This window comes from Zosterops lateralis (assembly GCF_965231275.1).
Source record: "Zosterops lateralis genome assembly, chromosome: 26".
NCBI lineage: Eukaryota > Metazoa > Chordata > Aves > Passeriformes > Zosteropidae > Zosterops > Zosterops lateralis.
This window is the reverse complement of record NC_139786.1, coordinates 4,588,379-4,608,245: the sequence shown is the minus strand read 5'-3', so window position 1 is coordinate 4,608,245 and position 19,867 is coordinate 4,588,379. Positions and strand designations below refer to the sequence as shown.

The 19,867-nt window shown below is 49.3% G+C and overlaps 2 protein-coding genes across 2 annotated transcripts; both read left to right on the top strand.

Moving 5' to 3' along the window:
* Positions 1-418: 418 nt before the first annotated feature.
* Positions 419-11,547, top strand: CAPZA1 (capping actin protein of muscle Z-line subunit alpha 1). Its single transcript, XM_083878496.1, has 10 exons — positions 419-504; positions 4,783-4,846; positions 5,103-5,154; positions 5,973-6,036; positions 7,349-7,555; positions 7,951-8,030; positions 8,449-8,527; positions 9,022-9,093; positions 9,675-9,737; positions 10,310-11,547. The coding sequence occupies exons 1-10, from the start codon at positions 466-468 to the stop codon at positions 10,448-10,450; spliced, it is 861 nt and encodes a 286-aa protein (XP_083734622.1). The 5' UTR covers positions 419-465; the 3' UTR covers positions 10,451-11,547.
* Positions 11,548-12,797: 1,250 nt separating this feature from the next.
* On the top strand, positions 12,798-19,570 carry MOV10 (Mov10 RNA helicase). Its single transcript, XM_083878657.1, is given in 23 exon segments — positions 12,798-12,978; positions 13,699-13,792; positions 13,889-14,025; positions 14,108-14,346; positions 14,428-14,668; positions 14,849-14,971; positions 15,060-15,213; positions 15,302-15,456; positions 15,577-15,753; positions 15,837-15,984; positions 16,075-16,236; positions 16,331-16,558; positions 16,560-16,624; positions 16,626-16,762; positions 16,855-16,974; positions 17,063-17,165; positions 17,350-17,473; positions 17,553-17,744; positions 17,885-17,959; positions 18,072-18,197; positions 18,382-18,470; positions 18,603-18,724; positions 18,942-19,570. Coding segments are annotated over 22 exon segments (3,138 nt in total). The 5' UTR covers positions 12,798-12,844; the 3' UTR covers positions 18,718-18,724; positions 18,942-19,570.
* Positions 19,571-19,867: the final 297 nt, after the last annotated feature.

Here is a 19,867-nt window from a genome sequence, read left to right as displayed (position 1 = left end):
ACCACAACTGGGATGCCCGGAGGCTCTGGGACGCGACAGGTCTGCCGCCGCCGAGTTCCCGATAGCGAAAATCCTGCCCGTTCCTATCGATGGGCATCACGGCGTCTGCCCGCAGCTAAGATGGCAGAGGCCGTGCTTCCGGTCTACAGCTCCCGGACGTCTCAGCCCACAGGGCACGCCGGGACGGGGCCGGGATCACCAGGACGGGGCTCCTCTAGCGTGGGCAGTCTGTTCGTCGAGTCCATCACCGCTTCTCCACCCAAGCACATTCCACACAATGACCGGGAGCCCCGACGGCTCCGGGAGACGGCGGCTCTGTCAGCCGGTACCGCGAGAACCCGCCCGTTTCTATGATGGCGGCAGCGCGGCGTTTGCCCACAGTTAATATGGCGCCAGCAGCGCTTTCGGGCCGCTGCCCGGCGCTCCCGTCATGCCCTGTGCGGGGCCGGGCACACAGCTGCCAAGATGGCGGACCTGGAGGAGCGGGTGTCGGATGAGGAGAAGGTAAAGGAACGGGGTGGCCACCCCTCCGCTGTGGGCTTGCGCCGCTGCCCCCGGGAGGGCAGTGGGTAGGGAGTGGCGAACGAGCTCGTCTGGTGCCGGTGTGCCAGCCTGGGGGTGCCTCGGGGCGGGCGGGCCCCCGAGACCACCGGGCCGCCGTCGCCGCCCGGCTGTTCCCTACCAGCACAGCGCCTTGCCCTCCGATTTCCCCGCTGCCTTCCGATTTCCCCGCTGCCTTCCGATTTCCCCGCTGCCCTCCGATTCCCCCGCTGCCCTCCGATTCCCCCGCTGCCCTCCGATTTCCCCGCTGCCCTCCGATTTCCCCGTTGCCCTGCGATTTCCCCGTTGCCCTGCGATTTCCCCGTTGCCCTGCGATTTCCCCGCTGCCCTCCGATTTCCCCGTTGCCCTGCGATTTCCTCGTTGCCTTGGTGCAGCTGAGGCGTCTCGCCCAGTCGTTGTGCATGAAAATGGACATAGTCTCAGCCTAAACCAGGGGAGGTTTAGGTTGGACATCAGGAGGAGTTTCTTAACAGGGCGATTAGACATTGGAAGGGGCTGCACAGGGAGGGGGTAAGTCTCCATCCCTGCTCATGGTCAAGGAAGGAGTGGACGTGGCACCCAGTGCTCTGGTCTTGTAGACAAGGCGCAGGTCAGGCACAGGTGGATAACTTGATCTTAAAGGTCTTTCCCAACCAAAACGATTTTGCTAAAATGTATTTTCTGCGCTGCTTTTCCCAAATCAACAAAGTAACCAGCGTATCTGTAAGATGCTCTGCAACCTCTTCACTTCCTAAACACCCTCTGAAGTGTGTTGTCGAGTTTTCTGCTCACCCCAGCTGCCGACAGGAACTTTGATGTAGGTCCTACAAATTACACTGTATGGAAAGGACTAAGTAGGAGCAAATAGAGCCATAATTGTCTTAGGAGAGGGGGAAATAAGTAGTTTGTTCCTCTTGTGTAGGAATGTGGGAAAGTTGCAGCCTGCAATTTCTCTGATAGGTAACACACTGTTGTCTACACACAGTAGTTTAAAAACATACTGCTTCTCTTCCTTACATCACAGAAGTCTTACATTTAGTGCTTGCTTTGTTTCTTAACATTCTGGAGGAGTTGTTCAATTCAAGGATCCTACAAGTCCAGGGGTTGCTTTCATTTTTCCCTTAACTGCAATTTCATCTTCATTTCAGTGACATGATTTGTGAAACAAGCAGAGCTTTAGAGGTGCAGTTCATCCATTAGTCAGTATTTTAGGTGATGTTGTTTGAAATAAGTATTCCAGAGCAGAATTGATATGAACATTCAATTTCAACTAACTCCATGCCTCACACAGGCAGAGAAGAATAACCTTAAAGGAGGATCTGAAAGAGAAACATGTAGGAAGTATTTACTGTAGTATCCATTTTCTGACTATTCAGATGAGTCTAGAAATTTATAAATGTTAATTTTTAAGGTCTGAGTTTACCAGTACCTTAAAGTCAAGCAAAAAACCCCAAAAAATTAGTTAAGCAACAAAATTAATTCATTCCATCCTCCAAGCTTCACTCCTTTATACTCTGTGGGTGTATTTTAGGTGAGAGAGTCATTTCTCAGACAGGCTGGAAGAGCTGAGGGTGCCCAGTCCAGAGAAGAGAAGGCTCCGGGGAGACCTTAGATCCCCTTCCAGCACCCAAAGGGGTTCCAGGGGAGGGACTTGGGACAAGGGTCTGGAGTGACAGGACACAGGGAATGGCTTCCCACGGCCAGAGGGCAGGGCTGGGTGGGATATTGGGAAAAATCCTTCCCTGGGAGGGTGCTGAGGGTGCCCAGAGCAGCTGTGGCTGCCCCTGGATCCCTGGGAATGTTCCAGGCCAGGTTGGACACTGGGGTTAGAGCAGCCTGGGACAGTGAGAGGTGTCCCTGCCCATGGCAGGGGATGGAGTGGGATGGGCTTTAAGGTCCCTTCCAGCCCAACCAGTCTGTGATTCTGTGATTTTCTTTTAAGTTCCTCTGAAATCTCCCCTGTTCTGCTCAAGCTCATTCTGCTGCTGTTTTGATAGTTTAAACTAACGGCTGAGCAGCTTCCCTTCCCCTCAGACACCTTCCCCATTTTAGAAGCAGGAAGTTGATGCTGCAGAGCTGAAATGGCACCTGAAATGGCCCCGGGGGCCAGGAAATGGGACAGGTTGCAGAAAGTCCTGTTTTGGTGTTTCTGCAGAGGAGCATCCTGACACCACCCACCAGGAAACCAGCTCTGAAAACCAACAACCGTTCAAGTGCTTGACATTTCAAATTAATCACTCCCCAGCCTGTTTCATGCACTCCTGATTTCAGTAGTTTGACGGAAATGTTTTTGTATTTTATTGATCTGTGAGAGGCAGGGCAAGGGATAATTATCCAAGTGAACACTTGCCACTTGCAACCTTTGCTTTGTTCAGAACTGGGTCTGTAATAACATCTGATTGAAGTGCAAAGGCCTTTCTGTGTTGATTTAATTTTGTTCATCCTTCTGAGTGAGAGAATTTGTGGAAGACTAAAAATTTCTCATGTAACTGTTGGGGTTTTTATCTGTTTGTTTGTTGTTTCTCTTCCTCATAAGGATTTCCTTATGAGAATCCATTGATCTAAAGTTCAGCCTATTAAAACAGTGACCCCTTTTGCAAGGGTTTCATGTTCTGCAGCCACAACATCATTGCATAAATTTATAAGATATTAAATTTTATAGCTTTTTAGGGGCCTTTTTTTGCCATATGTTGAAGCACCTTATAAAAGAGATTCTGTTCATCCAGGGAGTTAATTTTCACAGTGTATTCCAGTGCTGTCTTCCCACTAAGAGACATCCCAGCATTAGTGGTGGATACTTGAGAGAGCTTTAGCACAGTGATATTCTGTGCTGTGCTCACAGTTGTCCTCGCAGAAATCTTTCAGCCTTTTGGGGCAGACTCTGAGCAAAGTCCACTGAGGATACAGAGCAGCAGGGTCTCCCTAAACTATGCCAGGCTTTCTTCATCACCACACAAGTTTCTGACAACAAAATTTGACAATATTGTGGCAGCAATCTCTCCTAATTACAGCTCTTTAAATAGTGAAAGTTTTCAAACAGTTAAGGAGCTCCATTTTTAGAATTGTTGTGTACTCCACCAACCTAAAACCAGCAGATTAAGAGAAAATGGTTTTATGTCCTGCATCGTATCAATTACACAAGATACTGTGTTTTTAATGTTTTCTTCGTGTTGCTCAATTACTTCAGGCACAAAGAATGTATATCTATTTTTTGAAATCATTGCTAATTTGGAAGACAATCTATTTTTATCTGCAGCTCAATCCAGTTAAGGCAGAGTTGTTACTTGATCCTGTTGAAAAAAGGCAATTAGCTTTTGTTTGGAAAAGTGTTTATCTCTTTTTGTGGCTTGCTTTAAATAATTATGTGGCAAACAATACAAATAATTTCTAATTAAAATAGGGAAGACTGTTGAGAGAAGCAAGTTATTTCCAGCTCTGGTGATAACCCAGGTGAGGCAGTTGGATATACATACACAATTCTTTGTTTTGCTGCTCAAAATGAAAAGTAGAAAGTAATCAGAGTTGCAATGAGCAATTCTGCAGTGACTTTCAATAAATGTCTTGTTAGACCAGAGAGCTCATTGTTCAGCTTTGTTAGCTGGACTTATCAGAGGAAATGGGGCATTTTTATTATTCTAAGGGAGAGGTTTCATTTTGTGACATTTCCTCTTTCATTTCTTCCAAGAGCTTTCTATTACTTTTGGTCCTATAAAAGCCATAAAAGATTTGATAATGAAAACCATAAACTCTAACAAAGTCCAAGAGAATCGATACCTGACTACCTAAATTCTAACAGTGCAAGACATGTATATTGGATTTCAGAACACGTTGCAGTTTTATTACACTTTTAGAAAGATAAGGGGAGTGGTTTCCAGATTCAGAGTTTCTGGACATTGAAAGTTGGCCTTTTCAGTTATTGATGCCTTCATCATCACAGTTCCACATGCCTCCATAGAATCCTAGAATGGTTTGGGTTGAAAGGGACATTGAAGATCATCCAGTTCCACCCCCTGCCATGGGCAGGGACACCTCCCACTAGACCAGGTTGCTCCAGGCCCTGTCAAGCCTTGCTTTGAACAGCCCCACAAGACTATTTCTATCTTGACAATGCAAGCCTAGATTTCTCTCTAAATCTGCCACTTTCTGTCACTTCAGAGTTGGTTTTGTTGGTGAATTGCTTCAATATGGATGAACTCAGTAAATTATCTTTTGTCTTTAATTACTTTTCTGCTTCATTGTAGGTGCGTATAGCTGCGAAATTCATCACTCATGCACCCCCTGGAGAGTTCAATGAAGTATTCAATGGTGAGCAATTAAGGAAAAAATGATCTGTGGTGTTTTCTTCATGTTTTATCTATTACAAAAATCTAAGGCTGTGTCACATCATACTGCTTTTAAGGTTAGTGGCTAGGGAAAGAATGCAGTCCTTCTGGACTACTTCTGCTTAATGAAATTATTTAATCATTTTAATCTTTGCATTTTTACACTTGAAAACGAAGTGCATAAATAGAAACATTTGTTTAAAAAATCCAGTAACACACCTGAACCCTTTCTTCTCCAGATGTCCGGTTATTGCTTAACAATGACAATCTTCTCAGGGAAGGAGCAGCACAGTGAGTACTAAGACTTCAAACACAAGTCACATTCTGTTTTCTTACACCCATCGTTCTGTGAGAAAAAAACCCCAAACATTTGCTGTATTCAGAGCAATCTTCTGCAATTCCTTACCCCACCTAACAAAATCTATAATGAAAGGAGTGGATTATTCTTTTTAAAAGCCCTAAATTGGAATTTGTGCTGTGTAAAACTGACAAGAGGGCGCTCCGCCAAAGAGTTTAACTCTGTAGCAGCAGCAATGTCTGATCATGTTGAATCATCTCATTTATAAAGTGAAGCCTGAAATTCTGATTAATCTATACTCTAAATTTAGAAAAAGAACTGTCCTCAAAAAAAAGTTTTCAAAATTAGTGATTTACTTCCACAGCTTCATCAGAAGGTACTTAAAGATTACACATACAAGCTTTTTGATGCTAAGATCTATTTCAAGCTAGGCGACATCAGTCAGCAAGTCTTTACATAAGAAAGCTGTTGTAGATATTTGTCTATTCATTTGTTTACCTTGCTGCTGTCTAAATTGTAGCTAGGGTGTTCCTGTTTTGCCTTGGCTTGCTCACATTGCCCCAGGCTGCCTGCTGTTCTACTTTTGAACTCTATATTTTCCTTGTCATCACTGAACAAACCTGCTTTTAGACCTGGGGTTTATAGCTATCTACAGTAAAAGGTATTGAAAAATCCTTTAACAGTGCTAGTGTGTTTTATTTGCCCAATTAAGTTAATGTTTACTGTCATATAATCACATGTGGTACTTATTCTTGAGTGAAAATAAATGTGCATGTGCAGCTAAAGTTCGTGTTCGTTTGATCCTCAACAGTGCATTTGCACAATACAACATGGACCAGTTCACTCCAGTGAAGATAGAAGGGTACGATGATCAGGTAAGAGGAAACTTTGTACACTTGAGGTTTGCATTACTGCACTGTGAAAAGGCAATAAAAATAAAAATGTTGTTTCATCAGGATGTTGGCTCACAAGTCAACATCACCATCAGCTGACTCACTCATTCTGCTCACAAGGTGCCACCCTTTCTCCTTCCCCCACATATCATTATCATTTCCTCTATGAGAAGCATAAGCACAATATTCTCTTTAAGTTCTGTGTGGTACTACTTAGTAAATCAAATTCATTGTTCCTTAAAGCTCCATGATGAAGTCACTGGAATTTTACTTAAAGTATGGATGATTAAAGATTATTGTCTATTTAAACGTCACCTAAAAATCCTTATGTTGCTACTTGCTTACAGTTCCTACTGACAATTGATAGTAGATTCCTAATAGTTTGTTTGGTTTGTTTTCTACTATTTTAATCCATTCCCAGCTACCCTAAAAAACAAACTGCATCTTTGTTTATACTAAATCATTGATATGGTGTAGGGATTATACTTAACACTATCCAATCTATACCAGCAAAACAAGTTGTTTCAGGGCTTTTTAAATTTTTTTTTTAGAACAAACACCAAGTCATAGAGAAGACAGAAAGCTGCCTGGCCATCTGCTCTGTTCTCTGAGCCAAGCCCTGACCCAGCTTTTCTGGTGTCCCAGATATGTTCATGGGAGGCATATATTAAGAGGGCTGTTCGTAGAAATAGCTTTGATGAAAAGGTTACAGTACAGCTTGCAAAAGGAAAAGCCCCATCCCAATAAAGTCAATATTTGGGAAGCCAGAGAATTAAGGTGAAAAAGAAGAAAGAAGGGAATGTGCAATGCTGCTTTGCTGTGTGCTTTATTTGGTGTATTTTAGAAGTAGTCACATCTGTGTACCCTTCTTGTCCAAAAGTAGAGCTATTACAACACAGAACATGGCAATAAATGGTAGATTCCAGAGTAAAAGTCTCTGTTTCCTTTAGAAATGAAGGAAAACAGCTAAAATAATTTTAAAGGCAAAGCAACCTGCTTCTATTGTGAGGATACCCAATTTTAGTATCTCTGGATACCCAGATATATACATTATTATAGTTAAGCCTTTTCTGGGACAGAAGTCTAAGTGCAGTATTACTGTGGAGAGCAGAGTTACCTTCAGCCTCACAACAACCAGTCATTTAAATTATTACTGAAAACACTTGGGTTTTTTGATGTGATCTTACAGGTAAATGAAAGAATCTATTGTAACACTGATATGCAAGTAGGGAAAAATGCAAAGTAACACATCTATAGCAGCCTAAATGTATTATCATTTCAACTTCTTTTACAGGTCTTAATTACAGAACATGGTGATCTTGGCAATGGCAGATTTTTAGACCCAAGAAACAAGCTTTCTTTTAAGTTTGATCACTTAAGGAAAGAAGCAAGTGATCCCCAGCCCGAGGACACAGAATCAGCTTTGAAACAATGGAGAGATGCCTGTGACAGTGCACTGAGAGCCTACGTCAAAGATCATTACCCCAATGGCTTCTGCACTGTTGAGTATCCATCTTGCTTCCCTGGAGGTGTATTGCTCTGAGTCAGTCAGCCCTAGAGCAGACTCTGCTGGGCAGGGCAGAGCTGTTAGAATTCTCCATTCTCTCTGGTGTTTTAGCTAGCTTTGCAATGATGTGTTCCAAAGAGGGTGCAACTGTCTTGGTACGCAGACAGAGGTAAAGATGGGTCAGACCTTTTTCATAGGCATGACTGCCAAGCACCTTCACACCTGCCAGTAATGAAATGGCTGCCAGGGGAGGTGTTGGACAATGTAACTCGTGGTGCATGTTCCCAGTGAGGTACCACTGCAGCAGCCTGCACCCTGCTGCCAAGAACAGAGATTGAGAATGGCTTTCCTTAGCTCTTGGGCCTTTTTAACTCTTTTTCTAAATACAGGTTTATGGTAAATCTATAGATGGACAGCAGACAATTATTGCCTGTATTGAGAGCCACCAGTTTCAGCCCAAAAACTTCTGGTAAGATTATTTCAACACAGTGTGTTTTTTTCCTTTGCCTTGTTTCTCAAACCAACCCATCCTCTAGCTCTGACACAGTCTGAAGGACAGGGAGTTTTGGGCTTCCCAAGAAGTTCTTTTCCTTCTGTAGTCTGTTTTCCTTGCAGCCCCCTTGGCACTTACCAGAACTCTTCCAGTGACCTATCCAGAGGAAAAGGCATTAGCAGAGATGGATAGATACTCCTTTACATCTCTGGAGATTCTTTGTACTGAAGCTGCATTATATTCAGCTGGGCTGCAGAAATTTAACTCCATGCCATCTAAAGCACTAAATCCCATGTGGCATTGGTGATAAGACAACATCAGAAATGACTTGCTCATTGATTTGGTTCTGTTAGAGCTTCTTGGAAATAGTTTTTTATACTTTGATTGCTTTTAGGAATGGGCGTTGGAGATCAGAATGGAAGTTTACCATCACACCACCAACTGCTCAAGTGGCTGCAGTGCTCAAAATCCAGGTGAGTTATTTTTCATGGCAGTAACAGGAGGAACTGCGTTGTGCTTCTGTTACACAAATACATTTGGCTCAGAATGAGATGCTGAAATGCAGCAGAGATGTCCTTCTCATGTCAGGATGTTATTAAACTAATCAATTAAAGAAATTAATTCTTAAATCTAATATTTCAAGAATAGTCTCAGATCTGGCCTGTGGTTTATTATGCAGCATTACCCTAACAGGCCTCCACTTTGCTTCACTTTATAGGGCTGAAACCTCTACCTGGAGTCTTTTATAATTGCTCTTATCTCAGCTCTAGGCATTTACTGATTACCATAATCTTGAACAGTCTTGACAAAAATGAAACCTTTTAGAAAATCCATCTTGCACTTAGTTTCCATGTAAGCAGAGAAGACTGGCATGATGCTCTGTTGTGTGATTTTAGTAGCATTTGGGGGCTCAGGAATTCTGGAGTGAGTGGTCATGATAAAACCTGCATTCTGTCTTTTTCTCCAGGTCCATTACTATGAAGATGGCAACGTCCAGCTGGTTAGTCACAAAGATATTCAGGACTCTGTACAGGTGTCAGTAAGTATGCTAAAAGATTTTTATGATAAGCAGCTTTTATTCCTTAAACAGCTCATGAAGCATGCACTGCTATGACTGCATTCTCTTGACTTGAAAGTAATTTTAGGGTGAACAGTCAATGTGGTGTTTAGAGTCACGTAGGAATCTGGTACTGCTTAAAATTCAGTCTTACTAGAAAGTCTCTATTGGAAAGCTTCTCTTGGAAGTTTGGGTTCAAGAGGACAGAATATGCTTTTCTATCTGTGCAAGGGAAAGGAACAGTATGAGACATACAGTAAGAGAAATTAAGAAATCCTCTAGTATGGCAGAGGGAGCAACAGCTGCAAAGTGACTGATTTTTACCATGAAGGTCCACTTGCTTTTTGCTCACTAGGGTGCAGCACTGTTGCAGTTTGGAGCACAAGCTCTACCCAGTACATAGTGAAAGGAACTACACTACATCAGCTACAGCCACGAGGCACAAGCTGATGATGTTACCCATTTTATCTGTACTCAGCCTATCATTTGAGAAGAAATCTATTGTGTAGTTTATGTAAGTTGCTCTTAAACGTACAAACTTTTTTTTTTTTTCTCCTTTGCAGAGTGATGTCCAAACTGCTAAGGAGTTTATTAAGATCATAGAAAATGCAGAAAATGAGTACCAGGTAAGATCAGTGGTAGTTAAATAAACCATTTGCAGTTAATGGAAATATGGAGAGCTGACTTCTGGTTCTTTTCCTGGCTTAATCTGGTATTGACTGTAAGAATTGCTTAGAAAAGGGCAGTAGTATTTGTTTGAACAATATAATTATAAAGCTGTAAAGTTTCAAAGCTGTGTTGTAATAAACTGTCAGGTTTGCTGTATGGGTTTTTTTAAGGGTTACAAATGCTACCTGGAACAAGCATGGGAGGGGAGTGGGTCAATGTATTTTCCTCTGTGACAGTTAAGAATACTGAGGAGGGAATTTGTGCAACAGCTTTTACATTGTCCCATCCCAGCATGTGTGCAAGGAAACTGGAAAGAGATGTGTCAGTGAAAGGCCTAAGGAGATGCTGCTACATTACAGGGGAAGTGAATAGAAAGCCTTTGACTTGTACACACACCAATGACTGCAATATTCATTTAGTTAATAGTGTGCCTTACACCTTACAGAAAGGAGTTTGTGGCTTTAACACTGACTTGAGCTTTCTCATAGTGTTTTATGAGTGCCCTAACCAAATCTGCTTGCCCTTGCAGACAGCAATCAGTGAAAACTACCAGACTATGTCAGACACCACTTTCAAAGCCTTACGCCGGCAGCTGCCCGTCACCCGCACCAAGATTGACTGGAACAAAATCCTCAGCTACAAGATTGGCAAAGAAATGCAGAGTGCTTAATGCAGAATCAAGGAGGTGTATGAAACATTCGTGTGTGCAAAAAAAACAAATGTGGTCCTATGCCAAGTAGACAGTTTCTAAACCAGAGCAGCATTTTTTAGGGCTTTCAAAGTTAACAGGTTTTCTAGCCTGAGAGGGAACTGTGGAACAAATAGTTGTCTTTGTGTTTTGTGTTTCCTGCCACATAAACTTCCCGTTGTAGCTGCATTTAATAGGTCATTTAAATTCAGCCATTCATGGCCCAGAAGTATAGCTGTTTTCAGTCACTGGCTGGAAAACTTCCTAGCTGGAAAAGCCCTATTATTACCAGGAGAGGGTGCAGAGCATTCCTTTCACCTGTATCCAGCACTCCAGGTATCCAGTAAGTTTGTCAAACCTGCCAAGAGCTCACAACGCTTCAAGACACAGTAAGTGCAAGACAGTGAATCCTCGTGTATCCCTGTTCCCAACCTCCACAGAGCAGATGCCTGCAGGCTTAGATTTTACTGTAGAAAACGAGTTTACAGGATCCTTTACAGAATTCCCTACTGACCCAGCTCTTCCAGGGATGTAACTTTTTTTTTAATCTGAAGATTTGAGCCATGTTCCCTAAAAGTGAACATCTTTTTTCTCCTCTCCCTCGTGTACGTACGGTTACCAGACACGTGCATTTTTACAGAACTACAAGATGAGTCACTGCTGATCCACAAAGGCTGGATGGTGATTAAAAATGCAAATGTCTACAGAATAATAGGTATGTTGTGCTTTAATGCTTTGTGGCAGGTTCATAGATTTGTATCACAGGTGTATGGATGGATAGTGTACAAAATAAATAAACTTGCACCAAAGTGAAAGAAAAAATCCTTTCCATTTGTCTCAGTTGTGGACAGTTTCTTGTCATGCTTAGAGAGAGAAGATGAATCTTCTGCATGGTTGCCCTGCATTACTATTTTCCCCCCTCTAACATCAAAACTAGCAGTCATAACAGTTGTCTGAAGGGGAGGATGAAGAAATACACACATGCCTTTCTCAGATCCTGGAACATGGATTCACTACAAAGTGAACCTCCTTTGGGTGAACTCCCTTTGCTTTGTTTGCACTTGGTTATCACTGGGAGTCTTGCAGCTTCTGGTTTTTAAACTGGCTCATGTCTTGTTTTTAAATACATAAAGGAAAAAGGGTTGGGAAGAGAGGAGGGGGGTTGCCTGTGCATTACACTTCAGGTTTTGCACAGTAACACCACAAAAGAAGTGTTTTTCCTTTGTGAGTTTCATCTAAATAAAATATATTTGTATTTGCTGCTGAGACTGACACTTCATCCCTCAGGCATCCTCTGTATCAACCAGTCTAGTGCAAATTGACCAGTCTTTGTTTAAAGCCATTTGTCTGTTCTTTCATGGTCTCACTCCTGTTAATTCCTCAAGTCTAGGAAGTGGTGCAGTCACCGTCCCTGAAAGTGTTCCAAAACACGAATGTTGCACTTGAGGACATGGTTTAGTGGTGAACACAGTAGCGGTGCTGGGTTGATGGTTGGACTTTAATGATCTCAAAGGTCTTTTCCAACTTTTAAAGTTTGGCAGTTAAGGCTGGGATGGTATCACTCCAAACCCATGGGTGTTGCTTCCACCCTGCTATACAGACATGGGCACTGGAGGGCTGAGCTTCCAAATTAAAATAAAAACAATCACAAAGCTTTAATGCAGTTCCTCACGCTGGGAAAAAAGGCAGCAAGGAGGTAATTCCACTCATCCTAAGTGTCTCACTTTAACACCTATCTCAGACACTGGTCATACCCTCCATGGGACAAAGCAGGGCTTTTTTGCAGGGTTTGCACAGTGCTGTGCACGGAGCTACTCAAGGACAGTTTGTTCAGAGGGTCCTGCCTGCGGCAGCACCCAGGGGAGATGAAAGGCTGTGTGTGCCTCAGGTGCTGTGGGCTGCGGCCCCGGATCCATCCAGGAAATCGCTGCCGCAATTCCAAGAATGTGAATCCGAAGCAAGGCCCAAGATAAGACTCTGCACACGACAGCTTTTATCTGCCTCAAGGCTAGTCTTCTGCTCCTTGGTTAACACTGGAGGCAGTTAACCTGCGGTGTTCCAGCCTCAGGAGCGTTTCTATCTCTCTGTCTCTCTCCGAATCCTCAGCTAAACATCCTCTAGACTGACTCGTTCCCTGCCGGCCTCTTCTCCCCGTCACCTTCTCTGCCGCGGGCTCCGCTATTCCCCCGCAGCCCCTCCGGCCTCCCGGTGCCGGGGGAGCCCCTTCGGCCCCTTTCGCTTTCGTTTCTCCCTGTGACACCAGCCCGGGGTCAGCCCAGCCCAGCCCAGCCCAGCCCAGCCCGGCCCGCCTTAATCGGGCACTCCTCGACTCGGCACCATCTCAGCGCGGCTCTGCTCGCTCGGCTCGGCTCAACCATGCCTCGGTTCACCGTGGCGGAGGCCAGTTTTTGGGGGTCTCAATTCGTGCAGTTCTTGCAGGACACGGGCCGGAAGGAGGTGAGTCTGCGGGAGACGCTGCGGACCATCTACAACCAGGAGTTCCGGGGCAGGTGAGAGTCCTCGGCCAGACCCAGGCACCGTCACCTGGGACAGACCCCTGACCAGCATCTCCCAATCCCCGGGCCAGCATCCCCAGGGCCTGGCCAGCTTCCCTGGTGCCCAGCTCATCACTGGGGTCCCCAGGCTCGTCTGTCTGACCAAAGCCCTGCTGGGGATGATCCCCAGCTCCACGGGCCCCCAGCAGCTGCCTGGGGATGGCCTTGGACACCCACTGCCCACCATAGTCCCCCACCTCACCCTGCTGACACCGATTACACTGGCCTTTGTGCAATATCACTGCTGTTAATCATTGGCAAAGCCGGGGCTCAGTGCACCGGTGGGACTGGGAGGAGGTACCTGGAGGGTCATCACTGCTGGGACCACAGTGGCTGTGCCTTAGCAGAGCCACCATCTGTGCCAGCTCAGTTCCTGAGCACTAGCACGGACAGGGACTGCGGGCTGGGACAAGCTGGAATGGCTGTGGCATAGCTGGAACAACAATGGCACAGCACAGAATTGCTGGAGCAGCCAGCAGGGATGTGAAATTTGCACAAGCCAGTGGGAATACCAAGTTCTTCTTCCTCTCCTGGAGTAGGGGGGACCTGCTGAGAACTCCCTCACTGCAGCCTCAGTGTCCTGCTTCATCTTCCCACTTGCCTCACCTCAGCGTCCTGTGCCCATGGCAGCCAAGCCACACTCTCCCATACAAACCCTGTCCTCTGTCTCTGCAGGACTGACACAAAGACACCCAGCTTTTCCAGCATGTTGTATGCACTGAAGACAACCCAGCAGATTCAGGTGCGCGGGGAAGTGGTGAAGTTCAAGGTGAGTTCATGCTGGGGCAGTGCCCACTAGGACTGGCTCCTCAGGAGCTCCCTGCAGGATCCCAGGGCCAGGCTGATTTCTGGCTGCTCCTTTCAGGTGATGAAGAGTCATGTGGTGGTGGCAGACCAGTACCGGAGACGCAGAAGGAATGCACAGACATCCGTGTCTACGTCTGCCTCGGGACAGCAGCCCAGCTCCACTCCACAAATGCCCCAGATCTGTGGCAAGCAGTGGTATGACCGGCAGCACCCTGCCCTGGTGTGGCTCCTGGATCCCCCACCCCGGCTGGGAAAGCCTGACCCTCCCTCCCCACAGGGCTGAGCTCATTCGTGGGAAGCACGGGGTAGAGATCGTCTCAGACTATGACCAGGGCAATGGGAATATCCGCTTCCCAGTGGTGCCAGGTGAGCCCCGGACAGTCACTGTCCTGGTGCAGAATCGTGGGACAGAGGTGGTGACACTGCAGCGGTTCCAGCCACGCCAGCAGTCACGGGAGCTCTCCTTCACCGATGAGCAAGGGGCAGTGCAGGGCCAGCCCCTGCTCTTACACCCCGGTGGGTCCCATCCCATCCCCTGCCCCGTGCCCTGCCCTGCTGAGAGGATGCAGGACCCACTCTCACCACTTCACCCCGCAGGTGGTGAATACCCCATCCAGGTGCGGTGCCTCACCACCTGCAATGGGCACTTCAGTGCTGTGGTGATCTTCGAGTTCACCAAGGAGCCAGACGGGCCCTTCAGCATCTCACGCTATGTTGCTGCCATTGCCGAGAGCCAGCTGGCCAAGGACCTGGGGCCCTTGGCACCTTTCCAGCCCTACGAGGCCAGCCTCCAGCGCCATGTCACAGTCATCACTGAGGATGGCATCCCCCCCGACAGGTATGTGGTGAAGTCACCTGCTGCCATCCTGAGCATAGGGCCCAACTGTTCTCCAGCCAGGACAAGGTTCAGCTCCTTGACTGTCTGGCACCACAGGACAGTGCTTCAACCCTGTAGCTAGTGATAGTGGGGTTGGGGACACCATGCAGTCCATGCAGCACTGCTGTCCCCTCCACCCAGCGCCCTGAAAAACGAACTGGAGAAGGAAATCCCTCTGGGCACCTACCAGTACCCAAAGAGCCTCAAGGACACGATCCTGCTCGGACCCAACACCAGTGCCAGCTCCAGCTGGGCTGCCATGCGGTGAGTGCCAAGGGCTGAGAGCAATGCTGAGGTGTTCCTTGATTGCCAAGCTGTCCCTGGGACACAATGACATTGCTGCTGCCCTCAGCTCGCTGCTGGAAGCACCTCTGCAGGCTGAGAACTACCTCCAGAAATTCCAGCTGCTGCTGCACCTGGAGGAGATCCAGATGGAGGTGGACATCCGGCGCTACGACATGCAGGATGTGACCATGGTGCAGGACAGGGGGCTGCTGGTTCTCGATGTGCGTAGGGGGGTGAGGGGTGGGAGGGGTGCTGGCACAGCACTGGCACTCCCAGAGTGCCTGGCATCACACTGGCCCTTTGGCACAGGTGCCTGGCGTGGCCGAGAACCGCCCGTCCCTGCTGAGAGGAGACCACCTCTTTGCCCACCTGAGCAGCGAGCGGGACCACTCCCCGCTCACCCAGTACAAGGGCTACGTGCACAGTGTGGAACTGGAGAAGGTCAGACTGGGCTTCTCCTCCAAGTGAGTGATGTCTGGTACCAGTAGCCTTTCTCAGACGTGCCAAAGGGCAGGAGTGGGTTGGAAAGGGCCAGGAGGGCATGGGAGCGGGCCCTGTGCTCTGCTCACACCACTCCTATCCAGGCTGCAGAAGAAGTTTGTGAAGAACCTGAAGTTTGATGTGACCTTCACCTTCAGCCGGCTGCCACTGCAGGTCCAGCATCGGGCTGTAGTCCTGGCCATGCGCCGCAGCTTGTTCAGCCTCCTCTTCCCCTCTGCGTCCTGCCACAAGTCCCTCTTCCCAGGCCCCTTCCAGCCCCGGTGAGTCCCCAGCTCTGCAGGGTGGGAGGGATGGAGGGGATGGAGGCGATGGGGCTCCAGCAGCGCAGCCTGTGCTCCCACAGGTGGTTTAACCGCAAGCTGGAGACCAATGAGGAGCAGCGCAAAGCCGTGACCCACATCGTGACGGGGATGTCCCGGCCAGCCCCATACCTCATCTTTGGCCCCCCTGGCACTGGCAAGACGGTCACTATGGTGGAGGCCATCAAGCAAGTGAGTGGTCAGTGCCCAAATCCAGCCCTGAGTATTGCTGTCCACGCTCATCCATGGGGCTCAATGCTGTCACCTCCTCCTCCCACCTAGGTATGGACATGCTTCAAGGATGCCCATATCTTGGCCTGTGCCCCCTCCAACAGTGCAGCAGACCTGCTGTGCCAGTGCATCATCAAGGACATTGCCCCTCGGCATGTCTACAGGCTCATTGCCACTTCCAGGAACTACAGGGATGTGCCCCCTGATATCATGGTAGGTCCCTGTCCCTCCACCCTGAAATCCTGTCAGCATGTCTGGGCTGGTGTCCCCCAGGATAGTGGGACCTCACCCAATGCCTGCACTCCAGCCCTGCTGCAACTGGGATGATGAGCAGAGCAGCTACGTGTACCCAAGCAAGGAGAGCCTGAAGCGCTACCGGATTATCATCACAACACTGGTGACAGCAGGAAGGTCAGAGGAGCTGGGATTGTCCCCAGCATCCATGACAGGTGGACCCAAGGCTGCCTTGCAGCCAGGCTGTGAAGGCAGCCCCTCTGGGACTCAGCAGGGAGGGGTTGGAGGAGGGCAGGGAGCAGGGGAGGAAATCCCTCCTCTGTGGGAGGATGAGGATGAAGGGTAGGAGGGGGAGGATGGCCAGGTGGCCAGGATGCTAAGACAGCCTCATTCCATCTCTCCTGCAGGCTGGTGTCAGCCAACTTTCCCCCTGGGTTTTTCTCCCACGTCTTCATTGACGAGTGTGGCCAAGCGGTAGAGCCAGAGAGCATCGTCGCCATCGCGGGTGAGGGTGCCCAGCTGCTCTCTCAAGGACCAGCATCTCTGCATAGCCTGGGGTCCCTCCCATTCCCCACTGAGCTCTCTCCCTGTTCCCAGGACTCCTGGCTCCCATGGATGAGGAGACCAACCCCAATGGGGGGCAGCTGGTGCTGGCAGGAGACCCCAAGCAGCTGGGCCCCGTCCTCACCTCACCTCTGGCCATCCAGCATGGTTTGGGTGAGTAGTGACAGGGGTGGGAGTGCTGCAGGCACCCCACAGGGGCTGAGTGGCCTTATGGGAAGCCACAGGATATCACTGGACACAGGCACCTCGCTGCTGGAGAGGCTGATGCTGCACAACCCCCTGTACAAGAAGTCGAGTGGAGGATATGATGCACAGTTCATCACCAAACTGCTCTGGAACTACAGGTGGGGACAGGGATGGTGCAGGAAGGGATTGAGCCAGGCAGGGATTGATGAGCATGGCACTCCAGGATCTGTTCCCCAGAGCCTCAGCTGGTGTGGAAGATGGGAGCACACCTGCTGTCCTGGGTGCTGAGAGGGTTCTGGACCCACATGGCACTCACCCTGGGCACTGTCCTGCCTCTGCCAGGTCCCACGAGGCCATCCTCAGGATCCCCAACGAGCTCTTCTATGACAATGAGCTGAAGGTGTGCCACAGCAACGGGCTTGACATCCGGAATCTGTATTGTACCTGGGAGGAGCTTCCCAAAAAAGTGAGGGGCACAGGAGGGACTGACCCAGGGGGATCCCCAAGGGACAGGCAGAGCAGAGCTAAATGTTCTCCATCCCCAGGGCTTCCCCATCATCTTCCATGGGGTTTGTGGGGAAGACCAGAGAGAGGCCAAGAGCCCCTCATTCTTCAACACGTCTGAAATTGAGGTCCTGGTGCACTACCTCAAGAAGCTGCTGCAGAGCCGGGGCAAGGGAGGCTGCCCCAATGTGTCCCCCAAGGAGATCGGCATCATTTCTCCCTACAGGAAGCAGGTGAGGGACACAGCTCTACAGGCAGGGCATAGGCCGAGACTGCCCCAAGGGGCAGGGAACACTGGGATGGATGGGCAGCCCCAGGGCTGGCACAAGGATGGCCCTGTGGTGGCTGGATTTTGCCACATGCCTCCACCCAGGTAGAGAAGATCCGGAAAGCCATCACCTCCCTGGAGCCCGATCTGCGGAAGCTGCCGGACATCAGCCAGTTGAAGGTACGTGCTGGGCTTGGAGAAGAGAGGAGCACACCCTGCCACAGGAGGAGGGAGCTCTGCCAGCCCCAGCCCAGGGGTGTTCCTGGTCCCTCACCTGCTGTCCCTGCCCCAGGTGGGCTCTGTGGAAGAGTTCCAGGGCCAGGAGCGGAACGTGATCCTCATCTCCACCGTGCGCAGCTGCAGCACATATCTCCAGTTTGACCAGACCTTCAGGCTGGGCTTCCTCAAGAACCCCAAGGTACCGCCTTGCCCTGAGCAGCCACTTCTTCCTTGGCATCCCCTTCTTCCCTCTGGTTCTCACAGGCAGGTAGAGCTGCTCTGGGTGCTCAAGAGCTGCACCAGAGCTGCCTGCACCCAGGTGGGGCTGCAAGGCAATGAGAGGTGTTGCAGCCAGGTAAAACCCTCTTGCTTGTCCTCTTCAGAGGCTTAACGTGGCCATCACCAGGGCCAAGGCTCTGTTGATCGTGGTGGGTAATCCAACCGTGCTCAGCAAGGACCCGCACTGGCACAGGTGAGCTGGTCCTGGCCCTTTGCCACAGACAGTGAGCACCTGTCCTTTCCTGCTGCTGGCACACGGTGCCTGCCCATACCCAGTGCCACAGGCCAGTGCCACCTCGTGCCCACACTGCCTCTGCACCTGCAGGTTCCTCAGGTACTGCAAGGAAGAGGGTGGCTACACAGGATACCCCTACGAGGATGAGAGCACAGCTGAGGACAGAATCACCAATGAGCTCCACAGGCTCCAGCTCAATGTTTAGTGCCCAGGTGAGCAGAGCTGGGCACTGCCAGCAGGGCCCCGACAGCAGCAGGGTGCCAGCCATGCCATGCCAGCACCCTGAGGCAGCAGCATGGCCAGGGTTACAGCTGGGGCACTGGGAGGATTCTGCTCCAAATGGAACAGGGCTTACAACGGGTTTTTGCTTAGGGGTTGCATGTCTGTCTTGAAGTCAGGGGCCAGCTCTGTCATGAGGTCTCTCTGCAGGAAACACACCTGGGAAAGGAGGAGAAACCCCATGAAAACCCCTTTAGCCTGTCCCTGGCCTGCAGCAGCTCCTGCTCTTTCTGTCTCAGTCCTGGGGTGCTCTGTGCATCCCTGTGGAGATGAGCTGAACCCACTGGACCAGAAGGTGTTGCCAGCCTTTGCTGCAGCTACAAAGCCCATACCAGCATCAGACTGGGACAACTCTCCATTTTAATCATTTCTTCAGCCCCTTCAGCCTGTCCCTGGCCTGCAGCAGCTCCTTCTCTTTCTGTCTCAGTCCTGGGGTTGCTCCATGCATCCCTGTGGAGATGGGGCTGAACCCACTGGACCAGAAGGTGTTGCCAGCCTGTGCTGCAGCCACAAAGCCCACACCAACATCAGACTGGGACAACTCTCCATTTTAATAATTTCTTGACATGGCTGTGGCAAAAAAATTCTCTGTGACTGGTCTCACCATTCAGTGAAAGGCTTAACCTGGAGACTCTGGCCTCCAAAGTGGATCACTGGGTGCACAGGGGAGCCCACTGCTGCTGTAAAGGGTAACTGGGGAAGGCAGGGACTTGGCCTGGGACAGGCTGGCTCGCTCTCCACTGGGCAGCTGCCTGGTCTGAGAGCTGGCGTGGCTGTGCAGGTACTCTATTTCCCTGGAATAAATGTTTAGAGAAAAACAGTGTGCTTTTGAGTCCTGGGTGGGCCTTGCTTACACAGACAGGCTTCAGAGCAGCATCAGGCTCACTGCAGCCCTGCCCTGCTCCAGAGGCAGGATGGCTCCAGCAGTGATGGCAGTGCCCATCACCCAGGGACTGGGTACTGAGAAGCTGAGACGCTCCTGCCAGGCCCTTCCAGTGTAAACTGCTTCCTGGATCTTTTGCAAGCACAGGGTACTGAGCCCTGATCCTCCACCAGCAGCTGAAGCGAGAGGGGCT

Excerpts from the sequence above, each read along its gene's own strand:
- CAPZA1 (XM_083878496.1), top strand. The coding sequence starts at position 466 with ATGGCGGACCTGGAGGAGCGGGTGTCGGATGAGGAGAAG. Across the intron at positions 5,155-5,972 it reads CTCAGGGAAGGAGCAGCACA|TGCATTTGCACAATACAACA; the intron begins GTGAGTACTAAG and ends GATCCTCAACAG. Across the intron at positions 9,094-9,674 it reads AGGACTCTGTACAGGTGTCA|AGTGATGTCCAAACTGCTAA; the intron begins GTAAGTATGCTA and ends TCTCCTTTGCAG.